General features: G+C 42.8%; 2 protein-coding genes across 16 annotated transcripts in view; one reads left to right on the top strand and one right to left on the bottom strand.

Moving 5' to 3' along the window:
• The first annotated feature begins 18 nt into the window (after positions 1–18).
• On the top strand, positions 19–21,151 carry EXOSC8 (exosome component 8). Its single transcript, XM_090027319.1, has 11 exons — positions 19–74; positions 3,918–3,954; positions 6,653–6,716; positions 7,723–7,796; positions 9,543–9,588; positions 11,202–11,307; positions 11,393–11,438; positions 15,057–15,153; positions 16,810–16,930; positions 20,316–20,422; positions 20,938–21,151. The coding sequence occupies exons 1-11, from the start codon at positions 58–60 to the stop codon at positions 21,051–21,053; spliced, it is 831 nt and encodes a 276-aa protein (XP_089883445.1). The 5' UTR covers positions 19–57; the 3' UTR covers positions 21,054–21,151.
• Positions 21,078–22,197, bottom strand: part of SUPT20H (SPT20 homolog, SAGA complex component) — a 58,831-nt gene continuing 57,711 nt past the window's right edge. For 13 of the 15 annotated variants that reach the window (XM_090027254.1, XM_090027185.1, XM_090027228.1 and 10 more), the window contains one exon: positions 21,078–21,623. In XM_090027254.1, the coding sequence (XP_089883380.1) occupies positions 21,483–21,623 (141 nt within the window). In that variant the 3' untranslated portion in view covers positions 21,078–21,482. The remainder of the gene's footprint in view (positions 21,624–22,197) is intronic. The other 2 variants (XM_090027218.1, XM_090027236.1) reach the window with 1 other exon arrangement.

Raw genomic sequence — 22,197 nt, 5'->3', positions numbered from 1 at the left:
GGAGGGATGAGCCCGGATGTACATCCGTAACCCCGGAAGCGGGGCGGAAGTAGCACCATGGCGGCTGGATTCAAGTAAGGTCCTCATCTCTCTCGTAGGCTGTGGTTGGTTTCGTTGCGGCCGCGCCGCTCTGAGGGGGAAGGGCTGGTGGAGCTCTGGGCCGGGGCCGGGGCTGGGGCCGGGTGTGGCACGGCGCGGGGCCGTTGGTGGTGGACAGCCTCCACCTGCCTGGATTCCCTGCGGCCCAGGCGGGGCGCAGCCATTCCCAGGTCTTAAATATGAAGCTATCGTATTAGCAGCTCGAAATTATGGTATTTGTTGAAAAATTCTCGTACGCCGAATAATTGTGCAAATGAGAATGGAAAGACGTCTTCTCGTTTGTTGTCTGTTGCTCGCTGTTCGTTGTCAGTGAGCAAGTGAGAGAGACCTGGGCTATCAAAGTTGAAGCATTTCTTTATTTCGAGGCAGGCCGTCATAAGAAAGTGCAGGCAGCAAGGCCAAAAAGGTGGTTAAGACCCGCTGAGGGAGACTTTGGTGTTGTGTATGCGGCATCAATTAACGCCTGCAGAAATGATTTTACATTTCTAATGCTTTTACTATGATTGATTGTATGTTGTATAAGGGTTGAAATCATCGCACGAATACGATACTTATTGTACACCAGGCAACTGTTGTAATTGATGGCAGTCACTCATCATGGTGCCCTGTGACCAGTGGGGTCCCTCAAGGCTCTGTCCTGGGACCCATACTGTTCAACATCTTCATTAACGATGTGGACACTGGAGTCAGGAGTGGACTGGCCAAGTTCCCCGATGACACCAAACTTTGGGGCAAAGCATCCACGCCAGAAGATAGGCGGGTGATCCAGGCTGACCTGGACAAGCTCAGCAAATGGGCAGACGAGAACCTGATGGTGTTTAACACCAAAAAATGCAAGGTTCTCCACCTTGGGAGGAAAAACCTGCAGCATCCTTAGAGGCTCGGCAGTGCTACGTTGGATAGCACTACAGAAGAAAGAGACTTGGGGGTGGGTCATCGTTGACCACAAGATGAACATGAGCCTCCAATGCGATGCTGCGGCTAGTAAAGCGACCAAAATGCTGGCTTGCATCCATAGATGCTTCTTGAGCAAATCCCGGGACGTTATTCTCCCCTTGTTCTCGGCCTTGGTGAGGCCGCAGCTGAAGTACTGCGTCCAGTTTTGGGCTCCACAATTCAAAAAGGATGTGGAGAAGCTTGAGAGAGTCCAGAGGAGAGCCACGCGCAAGATCAGAGGTCAGGAAAACAGATCTTACGATGACAGGCTGAGAGCCATGGGACTCTTTAGCCTAGAAAAGCGTAGGCTCAGGGGTGATCTGATGGCCACCTATAAGTTTATCAGGGGAGACCACCAGGATCTGGGGGAACGTTTGTTCACCAGAGCGCCCCAAGGGATGATGAGGTCGAACAGTCACAAACTCCTGCAAGACCATTTCAGGCTGGACATAAGGAAGAATTTCTTTACTGTCCGAGCCCCAAGGTCTGGAACAGCCTGCCATTGGAGGTGGTTCAAGCACCTACATTGAACGCCTTCAAGAGTAAATTGGATGCTTATCTTGCTGGGATCCTATGACCCCAGCTGACTTCCTGCCCTTTGGGCAGGAGGCTGGACTCGATGATCTCCCGAAGTCCCTTCCCAATGTCTATGAAATCTATGAAATCTAACACTGCCAGGGCGTGCCCCCTGAGGGAAGCTGCTGCTTCCCCCCTCCCTTCCATATGTCGTGCAGCCCTGGGGGCCTCATGGCCATCTCGCCTGCCCACGCCTCTGGGCAGGACATCACTGGGAGCTGTCTAAGGGCCTCTACACAGGGTCCAGCCTCTCTATGCCTACCTAGGTCTTAGTTTCCAAGCCTCGCTCCCGCCCCCCTGTTGTCTTGTTTCATCCCAGAAAACCAGGTGCTGCCTTCGCAGTAGCTGCTTGTGAGGGAAGCTTGTAGGTCTGCTTGGGCAGGGGCCCAGTCCCTTGAAAGCCACCAGATGGACACGTGTCACACAGCTGCTAGGGCCTGCAAGGATGTCTCCCTGTCCCTGCTTTGCTCATGTCTCTGGGTAGCTTCATGGGCAGAGTCTTTTGGTTCCTTTGAGGGTCGGTGGGCACTGCCCAGGTGTGCTCTGCTCCATGTCCATCCCCCTCCCCCCCCAAGCACTTTTGTTAAACCCATGACCTTGCTCCCATCCCTGTTTTCTCTTTAGCTGTCCCTTAAACTCAGGTTCCCTCCCCTCTACCCCCATCTGTGTCCCACGGTGGCAGGGAGTGGATGTTGAAAGGGAGAGTGAACAGGGGTATGGGCAGGGTTTTCCCCATTGTTCCTCTCCTACTTGCAGGCTCCAGCATTTAAGGCTTGGGAAATTCTGATTCTGCTCAAGAGCTATTGATGCCCCTTTCCTCTGAGTATTCGTCCAGTCCCTTTTGGAATCTGGTTACACTGGCAGGTTCCACAACACAAGATGAGAATTGATCTTTCCTCAGCTGAAGTATTTTGTGGGCTGTAGATCTTGGTGTAGCCAGAAATGGCTAAGGGGGAAATTTAAAGCAACCAGGACCCTGTCTCAGGTCTTGGGTAGGCTGGAAGGGAGGGATCCGTTTGGAGCAAAGGAAGGTTAGGTATTGAGAAGTGCTTGGACAAAGGGTCCGTTTCAAGGAATTTAGCCAAGGGAGGAATTGTACAGCCATCCAGCTTTCTTCCCCCATATCTCTTGTTCACCCTCAGTGAAGTGGGATATGACTGCTACTGGCTCAGGCAGTGGCAAGTAACACCTATATTGATGCCAGTTAGGAGCTTCACAGGGTGACTTGTTGGGGATTGCCTTTAGACTTGTTTTCCTGATTTGTGATGCCAAAATATGTATACAAAGAAACTAAATTCATTCTCAGAATTACTATACCCATGGCTGTCTCCAAAAATACTCGTTTGAACAAAACCTAAGAAAATCTTGTACCAAGGTACATTCCTTTCCAGGGAATGCTGTCCTATTTTAATGGCAGTGTTGCAGACTCGTGTGATCAGGGGACAACAGGGCAGGCCCTATGAAAAGAGGCTATGGGACCTGAACCTGTTCAGCCTCCAAAAGAGAAGGCTGAGGGGGGATCTTGTGGCCTGTTATAAATTAGTCAGGGGGGATCAGCAGGCATTGGGGGAGTTACTGTTCTCCCGAGCACCGCCAGGAGTGACCAGGAATAACGGTCACAAGCTGGCAGAGGGTAGGTTTAGGTTAAATATCAGGAGGTGCTACTTCACGGTCAGGGCGGCTAGGGTCTAGAACTAACTTCCAAGAGAAGTGGTGCAGGCTCCTACCCTGGGGGTGTTTAAGAGGAGGTTAGATGAACATCTTGCTGGGGTCATTTGACCCCAGTATTCTTTCCTGCCATGGCAGGGGGGTCAGACTAGATGATCTGCTCAGGTCCCTTCCGACCCTAGAAACTATGAAACTATTTTCAGGCATAGTTTTGCTACTGATGATCATCTTCTCCTCCACCTCCCTCAGTAATGTTAGTTTGAAGAGATGTCCAATGTAATGCTTTAAAATGAATGAATTGTACAAAAGACCACTCTGTTGTGGGTGATTGACAAAAAAGTTCCCCGTTTGCCAAACATTATTGTTTCTGAGCCCTTCCTATTTTCAGAGCCACCGTCTTTCTAGAATCTGAGTTCATGTCTCAAATCCATCAGAAAAATCATGATAGAGTATTCTAGTATGTTGTTGGTAGTGCAGGCTAGCTTTCTATCACAACATGGGCAACAGACAGACAGGACTTGACTGTCAAACTTTGCTAAGCCACAAAGCACTAAGCTTCTTGCTAGGCTTTTGCCAATTCAGTTTTGTAAAACAGCTTTTTCCATAAGAATTTTTCTGTTTTTCTGTTTTTTTTCTAGAACTGTGGAACCTTTGGAGTACTACAGAAGATTTTTGGTGAGTAAAGCATTATACATGCCTAAATTGTGTAGACTGAAAATATTTTTTTCTTTTCTGTTGTTCTCTTTAACTCATATAGAAACCACAGTAGGGTTTTGGCAAGGTTGCACAACTCAAAAGTTTTCTGAAGACCATTTGTAAAATACATTTTCCAGTGGTGGCTGTTACTGGTACATCTGCTCTGATCAGATATAAGCCCTTGGCCATGTGTACAACCAGGTAATGACTGCATATGCAGTCACATGCACACTTGAACAATCTGTTGTACAGTGAGGACACAGGACTCATTCATTTTTCACATCCTTTTTCATTTAGTATAGTGGTTTAATAAAGAATTATGACAGATCACTGGGCTTGATCTGATGGACTGTGTTGTACATCCCTAGCTTTGGATTGTCCTTCAAACCTATAATAGAAGAAAGTGTTCAGACTCTTCTATTTTGTGGCTCTTACTCTGCAGGCATTTGACTTGACATACAAATAGTACTATGAACTTCAAAGGGAGTCCTGATGTGTGCAAGGTTTAGACGTGCTTAAATTAGTACAGGACATAAGCCTGATTTTGGCTTAATGGGATCTTGGGCAAGAGTGGGGACCATGGGTGCTACAGCACAAATAGGAAATAATACTATTAATTGTGCTTTGAAAAAGTCAGACTTTGAATCTATATTAATAAGGCACACCAAGCAAAGCTGTCTCTGACGCAACAAATCTTTTATGATAGTATGCAGAGTGGAACAGTTTTGGCAAGAGAGTGCTCCCAATTGAGAATACTTTGTAGCCTGATGCTTACATTGAATCCCCTGAAACAGAAACGGGGACTGAACTCAGGCTTCCTAAATCCTGACTGAGTGCACTTAACCCAGGGGTGGGCAATTATTTGTGCCCAAGGGCCACATAGGGAGTTTTGGTGAACTGTCATAGGCCAGGAAACAGCCCCCTTTGTCCTCCCCCCCACTCATGCTCCCCCAATTCACTAAAACTTCCTATGAGGCTTTGGGTTGGTGGGGAGCCTGGTCATCTGTGATAAAAAAAAATTGCAAATTCTCTGATAAAAATTCCCAAATCTGTGGTGAAATGCCCCCCACAGCCCTGCTGGTATCCCTCACTACCCACCCCCCCAGCCTGCAGGCCATGCTTATGCCTCTTGCCCCCCAGCCCTGCTGGAGGGGGCCCCCAGCTGCCAGGGCTATGGGGCCAGGGGCCAAGGACCCAGGTCTGCAACCCCCTGCCCCCAATGGAAGGCAGTGGCTGCTACAGAAGGAGCATGAGCTGGCTTCCCCGCTGCTGCTGCCTCCTGCAGGCTTGGGCGGGGCCAGGTCCCGGTGGCAGCGTGCACTTTTAGGGGACAGAGGGGGACCTGCACCCCCCAGATCTGTGTGGGGGGTGTGGGCAGATTGGATGTGCACAGCCCCTGTGCATGTAGAGGAAGTGTGGGCATGGAGCTTGCAGCAGCAGTCAGCTTTTGTGTGTGGCCCCGCTGTGCCCTGCCATGCCAGTCGCAGATGCTGAGCTCTGGAGAGCGTGGGGGAGGGCAGCAGAGCAGGGAGCACAGCGTTTACAGGCCCGGGTTTGCAGCTGGCCAGGTACTCTGGCTGGGAGGGTGTTTGCAGCCTACCCGCTCCTGGCCACAGTGCTTGGCCGGCTGCAAACCCCCGCCACTCCTGACTGGCTGCAAACCCCTCTTCCCGGCTGGAGTGCCTGGCTGGGGGGTGCCCAAGCTGTCTGGGGGATGAGGGAGTGGTGAGGGTTTCCAGCCAGCCCAGCACTCCAGCCGGGAGTGGGAAGGTTGCAAACCCCCTCCTGGACAGAGTGCCTGGCTAGCTGTAAATCTCTGTGCTCCCTCAGCCCCTAGCCAGCTTCCCCCCACAGCCCTGCCCAAGCCCCACTTACCTCCCACAAGAAGAGTGAGCCTGGAGCAGCCTTCAGTAAGTGTGAGTGTTGGGCCCTGGCCTTGACCCCCGCCTTCCCCTCCTGGCGGGGTTGAGGGTTTCCCCACCACTTTTACAAACAGCTCTTGTAGGCTGGAACTCTGCCAGTCTGCCAAGCTCTTTGCAAAAGGGGGAAATCTGAGGGATTCTCTTCTAAAAGGGAAAATCTGTGTTTTCTCTGATAAAAATGGGAAATCTGTGGTTTTCTTTGTTTTTCTGTGGGAAACGGAAAACCAGGATCCCTGGTGTCCAGGAGTGGGACAGGTGTGATCCACTCCCTGCACGCCCTACCCTGTGGTGGGGGAGAGGGAGGGAAGTTGGGCTGTGTGCAGCACAGCTTGTCCGGTTGGCGGCTGTCCCTGCAGCGCTCCACATGTGGCTGAGCTCTGCCTTGGGGGTTGAACTAGATGGCCTCCTGAGGTCCCTTCCAAACCTAATTTTCTATTATTCTATGCTAGAAGCATACTTTTGGGTGCTTGTAGAACTTTACTGTCAGTAATTTGGCATGTGTGGACTTCAGGTGTTTTATGAGTGGGACTTTGAGGATTGCAGTTTTGAATTTAGCTGTGAAAAGTAGTCCTGTTTCACTCCTGTTGTGGATCTGGTCTGCAGTACTTTGCCTTGAAGCAAAATCTTTGAGCTTATTTTAGAGAGCTTGTCTTGCAGTTGCAAGTTGATATTAGAAGATAAACTGGTATTTATATTTAGTATATTGATTGTACTATTTAACAAAAATGTTTTTAACTCAGACTCTTATCTTTTAGAAAGAGAACTGCCGTCCTGATGGAAGAGAGTTAGGTGAATTCAGAGCGACCACTGTCAACTTAGGTAAGTGATAGGAACGTGTTGGGGACAGCTTTTTAATTGAATTGGGTTTTACATTCGGAGCATATTATGAGCAGCTAATCAGTTTTCCCAGTATCAGATATCAAAATACGAAGTGTTGTTTCTGTACTGAGGCTCTAATGGACAGTATATAATATGCATTCCAGGAGTAGTTTTGAGTGATCTTTGCTTCCTGCTGCTCCTGGCTACTCAGCAGTGCTCTTTTTACTTGCACTACTACCCAATTTAATTTAGAAAATGTTGGCTGATAATTTAAGTAACAGCACCTTTCCAAACTATGTCACAGCATTACTCAGAATCTCCACAGTGCTGCATTTTGTGGCCCTATCTCCAGTATGCCTCTTCTGATTTCCATTCCCAGTCAGGACTTGGTGGCCATGCTCAGAACATGGCTGTGTTCTTCATTTTCTGTTATGGGTATGTTCTTTCCTGACTAAATCCAGGGGATTTAGAACCCATGTAGCTTGCTTTTGCCATTTGCTTGGTATGAAGGTGTCAGCTCGCACAATTTTGGCAACTACTAATGCAGAGGAAATGAATCCCTAAGTCCTTGCTAGTGAAAACAGAAGTATAACTAATGCAGCAGTGAATTAAAATACAACCAGATAAAATGATTATGGAACTGGACTGAAAGGAAAATAGCACCATTGTCCTTCAAATAAGCAAACAAGATATTGGAGAATGCTGGTACATGCATTTAGATTATGGTACAAATTCAAAAGTGTGCCATCTTACAAGAGTATCAAACAAAAATAGTTTACGGAGTAAACAGGAACAGTTTTTGATAGTCCGTGGTACTCTTAACCTATGGTACGGTCAGATTTCACTCAATTCTAGAATTTCCCGAGATTTACAGCATTCTATGAATCCTGTGCTGAGTGAATGGTGAGGAAGCTAAGATGAGGAATTCTCATTGTGAAGTTGGATAGTGTGTTTGAGAACTTGCTTAAATAGATAACTTATATTATTTAACATTTTCTTTCTTCAGGTTCCATTACTACTGCAGATGGCTCTGCCTTAGTGAAGCTGGGAAATACCACAGTAATATGTGGTATCAAAGCGGTATGTTTACTTTCATTTTAGACTGAGAAATAACAACAGTTAGTATTATTTAGTGAATAAAACCTCTGTTTATTAGAAGAAACAAGCTTGGGAAGTTTTAATGATCTACTAATCAGAAACAATGATATTTCTTCATATGGTTTATTTTCAGGTCTGAGAAATACAAATAGTTAGAAATTATAATACAGTATAGAAAACAGGCTTTTATACATTTGTTTTGTTCTTAAAGTAAACAAAGACCTTTTTTGCCTACCTAGTTATTTTGTTTTGCAGAGAGTATTGATTAATAAGCACACTGCCCTCTTTCAGGTGATATGCAGTTCAGAAGAGTTGTTACTGGGTCTATTCTCTATTCTTCTATTGGCCTGCCAGATGACTTTGTGCAAGTCTGTGTCCTGTTTCCTCTCCTGTAAAATTCAGATGATGATATTTTTACCTTCCTTGTAAAGCACTTTAATATCTACTAATGAACAGTGCTATGTAAGAACAAGGTGTTATTAAAAGATCTAGTTGTAATGCCTATAACACATATGCAACAAGGAATTCATTAAAGAAATGACTATAACTAAGTATGGGTTTCCCTCAATTTATGTGGGTTTGGTTTATGCAAGTATGCTCTTGTGCAATGACCCTTTTGTACCTGAAATTTGTTATATGCAAGATAAATTTGCATATATGCAATCGGCATAGGCCTGGAGAATGCTGCATAAATCAAATTTGCATAAAGAGAATCTACTTATAGGGTTAGGTTCCCGTCAGCTGCTTCCGGGGCCGGCTGGGGTGAGTGCAGACAAATGGAGCCCTGGGCGGTGCAGGGCACGGCGCTCACCCCAGCTCCGGCTGCAGCGGCCCTGGAGCTGCCAGCAGCCACTGGGCTGCACTATGCCCTGAACCACCCGGGCCTCTGCCTGTCCCCACTTACCCCAGCTCCTGCTGCAGCTGTCCTGGGAGTGGCCAATGCCAGCTCCTTGTAGCTGCTGGGCTGCACTCTGCCCTGGTACGGGCAGCTGGTACTGGCAGCTCCTGGGGCTGCTGCAGCTGGGGCTGGGGTGGAGAAGAGCCTGGAGTCCCTGAGTCTGCAGCAGCTGCTGGCCCCAGTCTGGTCTTGTCTGACTGCAGGCAACTGCAGGCCCCTGCTGCAGCCCTGGGAGCGGCAGACCCGTCTGCTTGTAGCTGCTGGACTCCGTCATGCCGGGGATCCAGGGCATGGTGCCTGGGGGAAGTGGAGCCCCGGTGGGGTTGGAGCATGGTGCAGCCCAGTGGCTGCAAGCAGGCGGCATCCACTACTACCAGGGCTGCAGCAGGGGTGAGTAGGCGCCTGCTGCTAGACAAAAGCAGCCTGGGACTGGCCCAAGTCTGCAGTGGCTGCTGGCCCCAGGGCTGGGGTGAGTGCCGTGCCCCGCACTGCCCAGGGCTCTGCTTGTCTGCACTCACCCCAGCCAGCCCCGGGAGCAGCTGACAGGGGAACCTATCCCTATTTCTTACATTATAAAGTAGATTTGCTTTATGCGAATTTGATTTATGTGACATTCTCCAGGAACGTATATACCGTATAAATCAAGGGAAACCTGTAGAGTGTTAGGAAAATAAAATTTAATAAAAAAAGATCTGAGGATCCGTTCTAGAAATTGAACTTATAAATTCTTTTCAGCACCTTTGCAATAAATCTTTTCAAGATATTGCTCAGATATGAAATTTGCTGTTATGCTGTTATCCTGAGTTGCTGTTATGATCTTTGCTTTATAGGAGTTTTCAGCACCTCCAGTTGATGCCACAAATAAGGGATACATTGGTAAGCTTTTAATTTTGTTAGTTTTCTGCCTATTTTTCTTGAAACCACTAGTCATATTAACAAAATAGTTTTAATCACTAGGTGAAACCAATTTCAGTAGCAAATATTTTTTTCAAAGAATATTGGATTTAAAACATTGTAATATAGCACTCAGAATCAGTTTCAAGGTAGGTGACTTACAATGGCTTTTTTTAAATTTAGAGTTAGTTTGACAGTTGGATATGTGCTGCTAATTTTGGTGTTCTGAATTTCTAGCAACAGCTGGGAGAACATGGCAGGATTAATTCTACCTTCTCCATGTTAGAATGTCCCCAAACTCTTTTGAGTTCCTTATACAAGCTACCTTGCCCCTTTTAATGTCAGCCTCTCCAAACAGCCAGGAAACAATGGGAACAGCAGGTGTCTGGGGAGATGGGTAAGCAAACTGATGGCCAAAGTAGGTTATTGTAGGCTGGGGCCTACACTAAAGGTACCTCTTAGTGGAGAAATGTTTGACACCTTGACAGAAGAGAAGTGTAATGGGTGGAAAAGGGCTGCAATAGATGATATAGTTCCATGTGTTTTGATGATAACCAAGAATGACATAGTCTTCAGAAACACCAAGAGAAGTAAGTATAAAAGTAGATCCAACTCAGTGGGAGTTTTACTGATTTAGGCTCTGAGCTTGGAGGGAAACACATGAGCAGACTGATATGGTTCAGACTGATTTATAGCACTTCATAGTGTTATCTGTCCCTCAGTTTTAAGAGTACTTTAAAGCTACTTGGAGCAACACAGAATCTCCACTTATTCTCTGGAATTCTATGGAATTCAACTGAAATAAATAAGAATCTATTTGCTGTCATCCTTTTGAGACAGGTTTTCTACTGAACTAAACTGTCTTTAACTAGGAATTTCCAAAATACAGTGTCTTAGAATAGTGATTCTTAACCTTTTTAGACTCAAGGCACATCTGGATAGACTTGAGAGAGTTTTCTGTAGCCAAAACAGTGAAAACTAAGAGGAGGCATTTTCTAAAGGGTAATAGAGCATTTTTTTCTGTTGCAAAGAATTTGGAAACCACAGCTATGGATTTCTGTTTGAAATCTCTGGGTTTATTTTGTGGATCACATTTGCTGTCACTTTCTGATTGAGAATCATTGTTTTAAGAAAACTGGTTTATATCCTATATTTTCTGTGGATGAACTTCTTTTATGTCCAGAACAGCAAATCATGATAGAAAATAGAACGAATAGATGGTATCAGGTAATGGACGCTCCAGTGAACTTTGTCAGTTGGGAGTACTATATAGTAAGAGTACTTTTTTGTGATAGCTTTACTTTAACCATGAAATGTACAGTACAAGTATTTAATTATGCCAGAAATATACAACTAATTCAGTAGAACACAGACTAATGGTTTTTGCCCTGAATAGTTGCCCTATAATTTTGGAAGAAAAAGTATAGAGATTTGAATAATCTCTAAACTCATGGCCTTGGCTTTTAGTTGAAATGCCTGCAAAGCTGTACTGATCAAGGCCATAAATTGCTTTATCTATAATGTTTCTTTATTATAATTATAATATTAGAATTCTTTCTGTGTTAAGTTAATGACTAAAGACTTATGATTTCTAGTTCCTGATGTGGATCTCCCACCCCTCTGCTCAGCAAGATTTCGTCCCGGCCCTCCAGGGGAAGAGGCTCAGGCAGTCAGCCAGTTCATTGCAGATGTAATTGAAAAGTAAGAAATATTATAATATGCTTTAATTGTACACAAACTACAACAGGAATTTGATTTCCTGACTTACTCTTTCTCTTTATTTTAGCTCACAGATAATAATGAAAGAAGATCTGTGTATTGTGAATGGCAAGGTAAGCAAAGTCTTGCTGCTAAAAGCAGTATCTCAGAATGAAGGGGACTTATTGTTAGTTGGTTTAAAAAAAAACTTTGGTACACTGAACTCTGATTTTTGTTTTGTGTTAATCTTGATACTTGTAGATTCCTTGTGGGTTGTATTTAAAAGCTAATAATCACGTAGAATCATAGAAGTAGGGTCGGAAGGGACCTTGTAGATCTTCAAGTCTGACCCCCCCCGCCCTCCCCCCCTGCAGCCTGGGCATTTGTTATATGACCTGAATACAAATCCATATCCATGGGGGAGACTACTTGAATCCAGGACAACTTTGAATTTATGACGACTCCCAAAAAATCAAATTCTATCCATGGAAAATTATAAATTTCTTATAACAACTTCCCATGGACAGAATCTAAGCTTTGGAGGGTTAAAAGACTGTCAATTCAAGCCCACAACCACTGCAACAGGAGGGCAAGCAGTGGGAGTCAAGTCTGGGGCTTGACCTCAGACCCATGACTCCCCCTTACCGCCCCCCTTTGGTGCCTGTACCTGCCCCTCCCCCCCAACAGCCACTTGCCCCCACTGCTGCCTGCCCCCTTGCTATCTACCCCCACACAGTCTTTGTGCTGGGTCCTCCACTGTTCCCTGGTGCTGTGCTGATTACCTTACCACTCCCTGGCTCAGCAAGGAGTCAGAGAGCAATGAAGGAATCTGTTCAGAGCCAGGGAGCCGTGAGTCAACTAGCAGAGCCAGAAAGCAGTGCAGGAACCAACACTAATTCCCTTGCCATTATCTGGTTTCCCACTGGGTCCTGTGTTGCTTCTTGGCTCCCAGTGGGGAATCAGTGTGGAGGCAGGGAGCAGTGTGGGATTTGGTACTGGGTCCTACGCTGCTCTCTGGCTCTGGGTTGATTGCCTCACCATACCCTGGCTCAGCAGGGAGACAGAGCAGTATAGGACAGAGCAGCAAATTGCTGGGTCATATGCTGCTCTCTGGCTCCTCACTGATTCCTTTCCCACCCTCTAGCTCTGTGCTGCAGCCTGCACTGCTCCTTAGCTCCCAGTGGAGTTGGAGAATGTAGAAGGAATCAGCATAGAGCCAGAGAGCAGCACAGAACATGGGTGTTGAGTTCTTACTTTATGCTTGATTCTAAGACAAGGCTTGGTTTCCTCCATGTTGAATGGGGGAGGAAAAACCTTGTCTTAGAATCACGTAAATAAGGTAGAGTGACTGCATTTTAAACAAATATTGTACTGTGATTAATACTACATGTGTACTTTATGCAGCTGGGGATGCTGTTGAGTCCAAGCATTATAGTATCATAATAGTTACAACATTATAAGTCAATTTAAAAACAATTTTGGAAGGGTTTAAACCAGTCTTCATCTACAAGGGATTAGACCTCTCTAGAGGATAAACAGTGCTATAGTTGGCACTTCCTCCCTGTAAATAGAAAGGAAGCTGCTTCCATTATACATCTTCCGTGATGCACCATTGCTAACACTGAACACCACTAGAGACAAGATAATAGACTAGCTAGACCGTGAGTCCAATAAAACATGGGAATTTCTATGGGTCTATGAAGAGTTAATATAAAATTACATTTGGTTTTTGTCTTTCCTGCTTTTGTTATAGGAATCAGTAGGATTTTTTTAAGGGAAGTGTATAAAGAACATAACACAGCAGGGGTACCTGCAAAGCTACTGTTCATATGAGCTTATAACAAACCTATAGTGTTTGTTTTGGCTGTGATTTAGGGAGATGTTGTCAGAAGCTGTTGGTTCATGTAAATAAAAGTATACCAATAAAAGTATACCAAAACCAGTGTAGACAGGCTAAACTGGTTAAGTTAAACCTTGGCCCCATGACTTTTCACTGAAAAAAACAACACTTTTAATACAGAAATAATAGTTTCATAGTAGCTAGGGTCAGGAGGGACCTGAACAGATCATCTAGCCTGAACTCTTCCACAGGCAGGAATGAATGCTGGGTTCACAAGACCCCAGACAGGTGATCATCCAACCTCCTCTTGAATTTGCCCAAGGTAGGGGCAAGGACCACTTCCCTGGGAAGCTGGTTCCAGATTTTGGCCACCCTAACTGTAACATACTGCCTTCTGATATTTAACCTAAACCTATTCTCCATCAGCTTATTACTGTTGTTCCTTGTCACCCCAGGTAGTGCTGGGGAGAAAAGGACTCTACCGATTTGCTGTTGATCTCCCTTGATGAGTTTGTAGGCAGCCACCAGGTCCCCCCCTCAGCTGCCTCTTGCTGAGGCTGAACAGGTTTAGGTCCCTCAGTCTTGCCTCATAGGGCCTGTCCTGCTGCCCTCTCACCAAGCGGATGGCCCTCCTCTGAACCCTCTCCAGGCTGATCACATCCCTTTTGAAGTGCGGTGCCCAGTACTGGATGCAGTACTCCAACTGCAGCCTGACCAGTGTCGCACAGAGGGCGAATATCACCTCTCTGGACTGACTTGAGATGCACCTTTGGATGCATGACAAGGTATGGCTGCCCTTGCTGGCTGTGGTCTGGCATTGGCGGCTCATGTTCATCTTGGAGTCAATAATGACTCCAAGATCCCGTTTCACCTCTGTGCTTTCGAGGACGGAACTCCCCAGCCTGTACATACGCTGTGAATTCCTTCTCCCAAGGTGCAGCGCCCTGCATTTGTCTACATTGAACCCCATCCTGTTCTCATCTGCCCACTTTTGTAGTCTGTCTAAATCTATGTGCAGCCTCTCTCTCCCTTCAAGTATGTCCACCTTGCTCACATCTCACCAGTTTGCATATCAGCCAGTTTTTTTTACCCATTCAGCTGTGCAGGCATCAGTGCCACAGTTGCTTAATTTATTGATGAGGATGGGGTGAGAGACAGTGTCAAAGGCCTTCTTAAAGTCTAGAAAGACTACGTCTACAGTGACACCATCATCCAAGGATTTAGTTACTTGGTCATAAAGGCAATCAGGTTAGTCTAATAACTAGACCTGCTTGATACTAAGATGTTCCAGCAATAACAGTGTCTTGAGATGTGGAATAAAGAAAGGGTCTGCGCTACATCTATCTATCTGTGGTTCAGACTTTTTGTGCCCAAGCCATCTGTCAATTCACATGTCTCTTAAACTACATTATAAGTATTTCCTGTTGCGCTCAAAGTTTGTACAATTTAGTGGATCATAGTGATGTTTTTTTCAGGCAGAAGGCAGGGTAGATTTGCACCTTCAAACATGCACATTCACACCAGTGTAGAATGAACAAATTATATTTGTTTTTTAGATTGTGTCTTAACAGCTGCAAGCATGTGTGTTTGTGTACACATGCATGCACACTTTTTAAATATTAAGTGAATTTCTTACCCAGACTTTTCCAGTGGAGGTTGACCTCAATCTCCATTGATAAGTTTGTCCACAATTCAGCAACGAACAGTTTATTTGCAGACAGAACATTTTGTTTAGAACATCTGCAGTTTTTCTGAAGTAAATATATAATGTATAATTGCGTGTAACTTTTGCTGCTGAAAGATCAGAGGATGGTTTGGTAGCTTAATGTGTGTTAGTATGTAGCCTGAGTTAGTGTGGTACCAAGGGTTCAAAGGCTATCCTTGTCTTAAATCTGCAAACTTTGTTTCTTAGCTTGCATGGGTGCTATACTGTGATATCATATGCTTGGACTACGATGGAAACATTTTAGATGCCTGCACATTTGCTTTGTTAGCAGCTTTAAAAAATGGTAAGTGTAATAAAGATAAAAAATCGCAAGCTGATAACAGATTTATCCCAAAATTAATTAGTGATCATTTGACTTATAATTAACTAGCAAACTGGCCGTTCATTTTTTCAGGAACTGCAGGGTCACTATTAAAACTCCTTTTTTTTGAACTACTGAAACTATAAATACAGTAGAAAAATAACACTAAATGCCATTGATTTGTATACATATAATTGATCAAACTATGGGCTATCTTCTTTATATATGATTTTTATGCCCATTGTATTAACTTTGTACAGGACTGTTAATTAATTGTATCATGGAGTTCTTCTTTATGCCAGAATTCTGGATCTTCTACCATTGGTCCTAAGTAAAAGTATAATCAGTACATTACGGCTGTGTGAAGCTTCCATCACTGATTTGATTTGGAGGAGAGTCACCCGATTTGGCAGCTGAATCTCCAAATCCTAATCGAATCAGGAGACCCATTATCTCAGAATCAAATCAGAAGCCTCTGATTCAATTCAGAGAGATTCAACGATTCGGTCATAGACACAGCTTTATATATTTGTAAGTACTTGCAGTCCACTTCCAGGTATGCTGCGGCGCGCACGGGTGACTCCTCTGCACTCCTGTGGGATGCTCCATCTGCCCTACCATTTCATTGTTCCTGAGTCGCGCTTGATACCTTGCAGTATGTAGAAAAAACATATAAAGCTGTATCTATGGCCGAGTCACTGATTCTCCAAATCAAAACTGAATCTTCAGATTCAGATTTGGCCAAATCGAAACAGGACAGTGATCCAAATCAGCGAATTGCATTGCTGTCCCCCAAATTAGACCAAATCTAAATCAAATACTGCCCACTTCACACACTCTTACAATACATATTAACAAGGCAGTATATTCATTTTATATATCTAATGTTGGCAAACTAAGATTTTATTAAATAAGTTGTGTTTTGTGTTTAACTTTTTTAATTTAGGAAAAGTTGCATATTATTAATGGAGAATTACATATCTGCATTGCAAACAGAATGTATTCTTGTTTTTAGAAACCGAAAAGACTTTTTTTCAAAAGTTAAGTTGTTTTAAAATATAATCTGTTCTGTAACGGGAACTCACTGAGGAATAAAATGCTAAGGAATATACCTACTTTAGTATGATTAAATCTTTGCTTTTAAGAATGATTAATAGGAAAAACAGTTACAAATAGAACTGTATCCAAAGTACTAATTTAAAATGTAGAAAGATGCAAAACAGGAATACATTTAGAATTTTGAAATATGGTCAGATTTGTAATCCAGTATTTTATGCTTTCTGATGTAAGTAATGTACTTGTGAAGTAGAGTGACTGAATTTTTTTCTGAAATTAATTTTTATGCTAAGATAAGTGCCCAGACCTAAAGAAGCACGCCTGTGCTCAAAAGCTTGTTGAACATCTCTGCCAACTGTACAGTTGTTCAAATAAGAAAAAAAAATCCTTGTTTCCTTGCCTCATAACAGCAGAATTCGTAAATATCTATAGAAAACAGATGTCCACTACTAATTAGTTTGGGGCCTGCCACCAGTAGGAGTTGCAGGTTCTCAGATTGGTGGATACTAGAGTATAGGAGTTTATAAATAATTCCTTTTGTATGTAAAATGTGAATTACAACAGCCAAAATCTCTTTTCTAGTACAGTTACCAGCAGTTGCTATAAATGAAGAAACTGGTTTAGCAGAAGTTAACTTAAAACAGAAGACTCCTTTGAATATCAGGAAGTATCCAGTTGCTACATCGTTTGCTATATTTGATGAGTAAGTGGGTAACTCTTGGTAAAATGTGTACTATTAAAACAATTACGGAGTGGCAAATACAGTGATGGAAAGCCAGATGATTTCATTGAGAAGCTGCTGAAGAATCCATATGCAGTTTTGCCATTGAACCCATGCAAACTGACTTATATCTGGCATTGCATCTGTTACTTAAATTCTGGGCTATGTCAAACTCTTGCCTACTTTATAACAGCAGCAGATGTTCAGTAAAACTATCAAAGTTCTTCACTTCTCTGAACCAGCATCTGGCTCCCTGGATTAGATGGATTCTGACTTTACAGGTTAATCACACTGTAAGTATTTAAATATTAGTTATGATTTCCCTGCTATAGTTATCTAATACTTTTCATCCTAAAAAGTTTTACCAACACAAACATTAATAAACACTACATCCACAACCAAAATGGAGCCAACTTTAGTGTAAAAGGTGTCATTTTTTTTACTAGTTCATAGTACTAAAAAACAGATATTCTTAACTTTTTTGCTGAAATTCCTAAGAGTTGAGAGAGAGAATGTAGTAACTTGCTTGGAAATATGCCAGGCTGTCCAAGTTAGCATCCTTACAGCTAAAATGGTCTGGCATTATCAAGCTGAAATTTGACTCTACTTGAAATCCTTCATTTGGGTCCCCGCCCCCGCACTTAGAATTCATAGGAATTGGAAACCATACTGATTTTTTTTATTTTTTTATTTTTCTGAACACCCCCCCAATGCATTTAAGTGCTGCTGATGTTGTGAACACTGTATGCATGCCTATCTGTAGTGTTACAATCATTTTTAGCAGTATCCATTTAAAATGCAAAATGGCAAATGATTTGTTTGATATAAACCCCAATATTCCAATTTTTCAATATATTTATGTAAATGAGATGGTTAGAGTAGCTTTGTAGAAAAACTTAATGGGTATTTCTAGGGCCCTGGTACATATTACATATATAGTGGCATGATCAGTGTGTTAATTGTGCCATAAAAGGCAGTGGTGCTACACATGCACCCAATGTAAGGTACCTGGCAAGCCAGGCATAAAAATGTTCCATATATATAATCCCACCAGGGTTGCTGAGCCCTTGAGATAAGAAGCTCCTTGTGGGGGAAACCAAGGAGTTTAAACCCCATGCCCAACAGCTCTGGTGGTGCTGCTGGTCGTACTCATGATTCTTGAGGCTAGGGATTAGATGCCATTGCACAATAATCTTGGCAACCAGCAGCCTTAGTAGCACATTACTTTGACAGACAGAGAAGAACACAGAATATATAAATTGCTGAATAAATGACAGTTACCAAAGGAAATCAGAAGATGTGGAGGTCAGTATCTTATCACATCAATACTTTCTGGAGTATTTTTGCTGTTTAATTGCCTTCATAAATAAAATGGATAAATTAATCTGATCTGTGCACACTTAACCTTCAGCTGATTAGTTTCAACTGTACTAGCCCGTGAACTATATCTGAAAGACTTGATGTTGATTTTTCCAGTGGCAGTTGGGAACTCCATCCAAGCAGCTATGATAAAATGCATCTACTTCCAAGAATTGTTATTTTGCATTAAACAGCCATGGGACTAAAAGAGCAAGTAATCCTGGAGGCAGGAACCAGGACAGAGGAGTCCCACATCCGAGCAGAGGGCCTTAATTACTAGGCAACTGTCGGACTTCTTTTTGCTTACACTCCCAGTCTTATGCCATACCGTTCTTCACAGGGGTGCCTTCACCCAGGCGAGCTTATCCCAGGGTGTTGGGACACTTCGTTGGGAAGTGGGTGATGTTGGTTTAAATAGTCTTGGGCTGAGGGAGGAACTGAGCCCATGTTCCCCTTCCTGGGCAGGTGCTTTTACTGTGCTATTTATATATAAGGTGGATTGTAGTAACCAGCCCTGTCTGTGTTTAAAAAAGAAGGCATGACAACAGTTTAGGAGGAGCCCAATCTGATTGCTGTGGTAGGTGTTGTAGCGCGTGTACCAGATTAGGCTTCTTAGGGGACTTAGTTGTCACTGCCCAAATTACTTGAGGTGCTCCAGGATTAGGCTGTAGCTGAGTGGGGATTTTCTTTTTTTTGCATCTCTTCTGCACTTAGGTGTCTGCATAGATCCTATTTTTAGGTGCCTAAGCCCCTTTTTGTATCTGTCTTAAACTTCTAAATTCAATTATCAGAAGTTATTTATATTTAGTTGCTTAAATCATTAGATAATGGAAGCTGGAAGTTAAAGCACATAGATACTTTTGTAAACTTTCTCTGTAATGTAGAATGAAGTCTTTGGCATGAAGGGCATGATTCTGATCCCACTGAAACCAATGGAAACAGAAGTGGGTTCATATGTTTTCCTAATTACTTTTAACTAGGGATGTACTGATCCCCATGCTTTTAGTTCTGGAAATATGCCTACAGTTTTTCTTTACAGTTGTTTACCCCGGATAAATGTTTGTGAAGCCCAAAATTAAAGAGACAGTTTCTTTCCAGTATGTAAATGTAGAAATATGTTCTGTTCATCAGGAGTTTGTCCAGATATGAAGTATTTATAATATGCTGGATTACTTTTCCTTAGTATTTTCTTTTTCAACAGTAAACTGCCACTGTGCAGAGTTCATCATAATAAAACAGCAGGATGGGAAAGGTTCTAAAGATACCTATAAAGCAGTGTAAAATGTTTTTGTAGGCACAGCTTAACTGAACTTCAGATTTGCTTGTCCTCTTAAATGTATTTATTGCATGCAGCCTTTAAACCAACGCTCAAAGCGTTTTAAGTACCTTGTAGATAAAGGGTTTTATGTACATTGAACATAAGCAGTAAACAAGAAATCTTTGGTTGGAAGGCATGCTGTGCAAAACAGCAGTAATTTTGTTAGTATTGTGTGAACACATCCATTGGCAGAGGAAAAGCTGACAGCGGAGGTGTGGAAGTAGCTGGTTACATCAAATGAATCTTTCCTCCTTTCCTAAACAATTGGCTCTCATTTATAATATGCCACTGCTGTTTGGTTCTTAATTAGCTGGGACTAGCAGGTGCAACGGATGGCAGTAGATGTTTTAATATTGCAAATAGCAGCTTCACAACCCTTTTGCTGGTTACTCAAGTTCTGACAACCGTTTACGCTTAGATTGTTTCACTTAAAACTGGCAAAGATGCAAGCGCATTCCAGAGCCTAGCATACAGTTCTGTATTGGTCTGCCTTTTCTGTTCCTTAAATGAGTTTGTGTTTTGATGAGGAAATAGTGGATATTACACAGTACTTGTAGCAGCACTAAACTTGGCTATAATACATTTGGTTTAAAATATTTTTATAAAGCTAGCTGATGTAATTAAATTTACCACTGTTTTGTATGTGAAAATCCAGTAATTTGCATCTGTTATTTTTTTTCTTTTTAAAAGCACATTACTTATTGTTGATCCAACTGCAGAAGAGGAGGATCTGGCAACTGGAACTGTAACAATTGTAACTGATGAAGAAGGCAGGCTGTGTTCTGTTCATAAGCCAGGTACTTGGAAAAATTACTTTGAGCGAACTGGATAGACAACATGTTTGTTTCCCCAAATATTTTGTACTTCATGCACAATCACATTCTGTATATGAATGGCTGTTTTCATAGTAACATTATGATGTTTTGCACACGGCTCCATCTTAATACTGGACCTACTTAGATGCACCCTAAACAAATACCATTTTTCTTCACACAATTCATTTTTTTTAAAACAAATTACTGACATATAGTCTACATTTCTTTAAAAAAAAATAGCAGTACTGCTTGGTATCTGGCTGCTGCTGCAGCAAAAATATCTCGTTGTTTTCATGGTATGTTTAACACACCATAGATCTTGGACACAAGTTGCCTGCTACGAGTTGATATTTAACTTAATGAAAAAATGTATTTTAAGAAGAAACTGGACACCAAGTCAGTAATAGTAACCTGCTAATTAGCAGGCATTAATATTTCCATTTAGCCAATGTTTTTGAGAAAACAAAATTGAAAACCAAACTTCTTTCACTTTTTAGGTGGAAGTCCCCTGACTGGAGCAAAACTTCAGGACTGTATTACCCGGGCAATTACAAGACACAAAGAAGTGAAGCAGCTGATGGACAAAGTGATAAAAAGCATAAAAACCCAATAAATGCATGCCAATTTCTCTTCAAAATGGATTTGTAAAAATTGTATTTGTTACAGTGTTCACAAACCTTTTATACTAAATAAACAAATACCAATACTACATTTACAAAGTTCATTTTTGCCCTAAAATGTCTCATCACCCCTGAACTATGTACAATGTTGCTGAATGGTAAAAAATACAAGGCAAAATATTTTGTTAAAAATATTAAGTGACTTCCAGAAACCAAACCTTAGCTGCTCATTAGATGAAATTCCTATTTTCCATAGGGTTGGCTTCCAGATACAGTTTACACACTTCAGTGTAATTTGAAAAGTTCATTTTTCTTACCAGCGATGTAAAATACTGATTTCTGAGCTTTCTCCTTTCTTAAAAATAATTTGTTAAAAAAAGTTTTAAATCAAAGACCTTTTTTTAGATATAAAACTGCTAGGCTCAGGAGCTCAGAGGGGCTGGGGCACCTCTCTTCCTTTTACTTTTTGAGTGGCTGCCTGAATGTTGCTGATGTCGTAGGTGAGCTGCTTGTGCTGCTGCTGCTGCCGCCATAGCCGTTTGATGCTGCAAGAATCGCAACTGCTGCCGTGAGGGAGAACGGGAAAGAAAAAAAGCATGTTATATTAAATTGAGAACTACCTTCAACTTCAGGAAAAAAACAAGATGAGGTAATTAAACTGAGGAAGCACTGGGAATGAGATCAACAAAGGAGTATACCACAGACTAGGAAAATGAGTACAGTCAAGCAGCACCAGTGGCACAGAAGCCTGCTAAGGGCACTTTTAACATTTCCCAAGTAAACTTGGACAACGGGATTCAGTTTTTTGCCCTCTGTCTGTTGCAGTAACTGCAGTAACTCAGCAACTTCATTAAATGTTTTGGTTCACAAAAAAACTGGGTCTTTTCCTCATCCATGCAATTGTATTTCTGTGCTAAAATGTTGCAATAACATACTCCACAAAAACATCCAGATATACAGCAATAGTTTGTGAAAGGAATGCTTTGCCAGCGCTTCCTTAACTCTACCTGTAGCTGTGCAGTTGGATTGAATTTAACTAGGTCCTTGGTACATGCATCAAATCCTAATGGCACCTGGCAGAACTCATTTTAGTAGCGTGCCACAAGCACTCCTTGAATGCTATCAAATCAGGAAAGT

The sequence above is a fragment of the Crocodylus siamensis genome, chromosome 1 (genome assembly GCF_052110815.1).
Source record: "Crocodylus siamensis isolate JL-2025a chromosome 1, ASM5211081v1, whole genome shotgun sequence".
Taxonomy (NCBI): Eukaryota; Metazoa; Chordata; order Crocodylia; family Crocodylidae; genus Crocodylus; species Crocodylus siamensis.
This window is presented reverse-complemented; position numbering and strand designations above follow the sequence as displayed.